At 53.0% G+C, this 4,202-nt stretch overlaps 1 protein-coding gene across 1 annotated transcript; it reads left to right on the forward strand.

Moving 5' to 3' along the window:
* The first annotated feature begins 517 nt into the window (after nt 1–517).
* RASL11A (RAS like family 11 member A) lies at nt 518–3,938 on the forward strand. Its single transcript, XM_003913698.3, has 4 exons — nt 518–1,259; nt 1,678–1,734; nt 1,833–1,912; nt 3,211–3,938. Exons 1-4 carry the CDS (start codon nt 1,136–1,138, stop codon nt 3,676–3,678), a joined length of 729 nt encoding a protein of 242 aa, XP_003913747.2. The 5' UTR covers nt 518–1,135; the 3' UTR covers nt 3,679–3,938.
* Nucleotides 3,939–4,202: the final 264 nt, after the last annotated feature.

Genomic DNA, 4,202 nt, shown 5'->3' on the forward strand with positions numbered 1-4,202 from the left:
ACAGTTAGTGGAGAACCAGGGCCACCAGCCGGTGGAGTGCTCATGAGTGTTCAGGAATGAGCCAGTGCAATCCCTGCCTGCAGAAGAGGGGCTGGTAATGGATACTGAGCTGCTAACCATCACTGCCCCTGAGGGGACTTCATCTATCCCTAGCAAGGTCACAGTAACTGCAGTTGCCTCCACTGATACTAATTCAGAGCTCTTGCCCCCGCCCTCCCTTTTCCCATATTAACGTCATCCGTTAGCACCTTTTCTTTTCTTTTTTTCTTTTTTTTTGAGACGGAGTTTCGCTCTTGTGGTCCAGGCTGGAGTGCAGTGGTGCCATCTCGGCTCACTGCAACCTCCGCCTCCCGGGTTCAAGCGATTCTCCTGCCTCAGCCTCCCGAGTAGTTGGGACTACAGGCGCCAACCACCACGCCCCGCTAATTTTTGTATTTTTAGTAGAGACAGCGTTTCGCCATGTTGGCCAGGCTGGTCTTGAACTCCTGACCTCAGGTGATCTTGCCCACCTCGGCCTCCCAAAGTGCTGGGATTACAGGCGTGAGCCACCGCGCCCAGCCCCTTAGCACGTTTTAAAAATAAAAAGGGCAACGTTTTACAGGAATCTGCCTCTCCCATTGTTGCAGAAACATCCAGCTGATCGCACTTTTTCTTCTTTCTTCTCTCGCCAACTCGTAACTCATCTCAAGTTCACCCACAGGTCTAGTGACTCCGGCTGGCTGCTGCGGGGTGAGGAGACTCGCAGAGTGCCTGACTAGAGGCCGCCCGCGCACTCTGGATGGTGGCCGTATCTTCAGGGTCTGGGCTCCGGAGCCGCAGTCCTGCAGCAGAGCGCCTGGAGCCGCGAGCAGCGAGCAGCCCGGCGAACCGCACAGCCTAGGCGATAGTCAGCTCCGCGGCCTCTGCTCCCGCCCCTCCCCTCAGCTCCGGGAGGGGGCGGAGACGAGGAGGAGCTGGGGCGGCCGCCGCGCTCCCGGGCGCACCAAGCCCTTTAAAAGCCGCGGGTCTTGACAGCTGTGCTGGCAGCCGCCGCGGTCCCGGATTCCTAGTCCCGCACTCCCCGCTGGCGAGCCGGCTCCGGGTGCTGCGAGGCCCAGTCCGCTCGGCTTGCGCGCCGGACCGCGGGACGCGCTCCATGCGGCCGCTCAGCATGTCGGGGCACTTTCTGCTCTCACCCATCCCCGAGTCCTCCTCGGACTACCTCCTGCCCAAGGACATCAAACTGGCGGTGCTGGGCGCCGGCCGCGTGGGCAAGAGTGGTGAGTGCGGCGGGGACCCCGGGGCGGCTTCGCTCCCCGGCTCCGGCCGCGACCACTGGGGGCGCTGCGGACGGAGAAAGGGAGCTGCGGCCGAAGCAGAGGGCCGGGGGGCAGGTAGAACCCGGCTGCTTTCGCGCTCGGGGGTCCGGGTCAGTCCCGGCCTGCTTCCCCGGCGTTCCCTGGGGCATCTACTCCTGGGCTCTCGGCGGGGTTGGCGCCTGTTCGGGGATGAGGTGCGGGGGAGGTGTCCCGCCAGTCGTACTCGCGGCCGAGCCCGCGGCACCTCAGTTTTGCGGAGCCTCTGGAAGCGAGCAGTGCCCACGGTTCTGCGCCCCTCACTCCCCCCAGGGCGTCGGGGGTTCCTGGGTTTGACCCGCTTGTCCGACTCCTTCGGTTGATTTTCCCATTTCCTTTTCAGCAATGATCGTGCGCTTCCTGACCAAGAGATTCATTGGCGACTATGAACCGAATACAGGTGAGAATACTTTCACGCTCCCTGCTTTTATGCTTGCGTGTTTCTTTTTCCGGATGGGCGTTTGAGAATTGAAAAGCAAACTCTCCTTCATTCTCCAGGCAAGCTGTATTCACGTCTGGTCTACGTTGAGGGGGACCAGCTCTCCCTGCAGATCCAGGATACTCCCGGGGGCGTCCAGGTAAGAACCGCCAGGGGCAAACAGCTCACTCCCACCCGTCAGACCACCCCGGTGGGCACAGCACGTAGGGCGCCCACGCTGGGCGCAGGGGTCTGAACAAGGCATCTAAACCAACCTGTGCATTTACAGGTAGGAATGGGCTGTCCACAGAGGGGGCCAGTAATTGGGGTGTTAGAAACTCTCTAAGGGGGAGGCATGGTTAGAAGCAGCCTCCTCTTCTTAAGCACCTGACTTAACTTCACTTTGCAACCCTGGTGGGCCATCACTACTTAGGCAGGTCTCACCATTTCTTCCAGAGGTAGCCGTGGAACCTTTAACAAAGAGAAAGACATTTAAAACAAAACAAAACAAAAAAACAGGTAGGATTCTAGTGGGAGAGAGTCTTCTCCCCTGGTAAGTTCTGCTTTTTTTGAGACGGAGTTTCACTCTGTTGCCCAGGCTGGAGTGCAGTGGCTGGATCTCAGCTCACTGCAACTTCCACCTGGTAGGTTCCAGTGATTCTCCTGCTTCAGCCTCCCGAGTCACTGGGAATACAGGCATCCGCCACAACTCCAACTATTTATTTACTTATGTATTTATTTATATTTTTTTAGTAGAGATGTGGTTTCACTATGCTGGCCAGGCTGGTCTCGAACTCCTGACGTCAAGTGATCCGCCCACCTCGGCTTCCCAAAGTGGTGGGATTATAGGCATGAGCCACAGCGCCGGGCCAAGCACTGCTGAAGTGCTGCTGTTAATGGCTGTTCCCTCAAGTCAGTAATTGCAATCAGATAACCCCTTGGCAGAGGGTCTAGAATGTAACTTGTTTATTAACCAGTTACTAATTGCTACTCCCTTCTCCAGAGGAAAGGTCTTGTGGAAGAACCCTAAGAAAGGAATTTCTTTCTGTAACATTCTTAAGAAGTGCATGTTAAAAATATTTTTATGGGTTTGGGAATAGATATTTATCTTGGCTTATTTTCAAAGTTTTGTTTATTATGAGTTAGTGTTTCCTAAAACTTGAGCCATTCTAGTTTAAGGTCATTCTTCAGTCAGCCATGGTTCACCAGAGACTGCCTGACAAGCAAGGGGTTTAAAAATAATGCAGGGATAACAGCTAATAAAGTAACCCAGGCAGGGAGTTTGCCTGGGAATCTGCTCTTTGCATATCAAAAGCCTGCTTCTGCAGAAGCTGGGTGGAAACTGAAAACTGTTTAGCGATTTCTTTTTCAAGTGTTTCCTCAAGGGTTGCCTTGATGTTTGAGTTTATCTCCCACTGAGGGTTTCCTTGACTGGATGTCATTTTGATGTTTTCTCAGATCCAAGACAGTCTCCCCCAGGTCGTCGATTCCCTGTCCAAATGCGTGCAGTGGGCCGAGGGCTTTTTACTGGTCTATTCCATCACAGACTACGACAGCTACCTGTCCATCCGACCCCTTTATCAGCACATCCGGAAGGTCCACCCTGACTCTAAAGCCCCTGTCATCATTGTGGGCAACAAGGGGGACCTTTTGCATGCCCGGCAGGTGCAGACACAGGACGGTATTCAGCTAGCCAATGAGCTGGGCAGCCTGTTCCTTGAAATTTCCACTAGCGAAAACTATGAAGATGTCTGTGATGTGTTTCAGCATCTCTGCAAAGAAGTAAGCAAGATGCACGGCCTCAGTGGGGAAAGAAGAAGAGCCTCCATCATCCCTCGGCCCCGCTCTCCCAACATGCAGGACCTGAAGAGACGCTTCAAGCAGGCTCTGTCTCCCAAAGTCAAAGCCCCCACTGCACTGGGGTGAACTATCCCAGATAGATGCCTCTCCTTTTTAATATGCATTTGTGCAGCTAAAAGACTGGGCTTCTTCCTTTTTAATCACACATTCAGAGTTTATTTTTATAAAAAGATTGATTTTCAAGTACATGTGTATTTCTGAAAATTCAGTGATTGCCTAGAAGCTGGATAAAATTTTGTTTTGGTAAAAGAACTTTTTTTTTTTTTTTTTTTTTTTACTGTAACCACTGGCCACTTTTCCATTAAAGGCAAAATGGCAACATTGCTCATTGTTTTCTCAATGTCTTTTTATAGAAATTGTACTTGCAGCAGCGCCCAGAACTGTCTATGTTTGCCCTCGGTCTGAACTCTGATTGGTGTCTCGCAGTGGGGAGGAGTTAGTGTAGAGGGAGTCTGTTGTGGGAGAAAGGAAAGTATGTGGAGGAGGAGAGGGATTTGAATAACTGCAGGATGTCTTTAAATGGGACACTGCCACCAGTCATGAAATTGACACTGTGTGATTTTCACGGGAAGGGGTACAGTGTGAGCTGA

Source organism: Papio anubis, chromosome 15 (genome assembly GCF_008728515.1).
Source record: "Papio anubis isolate 15944 chromosome 15, Panubis1.0, whole genome shotgun sequence".
Lineage (NCBI taxonomy): Eukaryota > Metazoa > Chordata > Mammalia > Primates > Cercopithecidae > Papio > Papio anubis.

Coding starts and splice junctions, on each gene's coding strand:
- RASL11A (XM_003913698.3), top strand. CDS start 1,136: ATGCGGCCGCTCAGCATGTCGGGGCACTTTCTGCTCTCACCCATCCCC. Junction 1,260..1,677: donor CGGCCGCGTGGGCAAGAGTG/GTGAGTGCGGCG, acceptor TTTCCTTTTCAG/CAATGATCGTGCGCTTCCTG. Junction 1,735..1,832: donor CGACTATGAACCGAATACAG/GTGAGAATACTT, acceptor TTCATTCTCCAG/GCAAGCTGTATTCACGTCTG.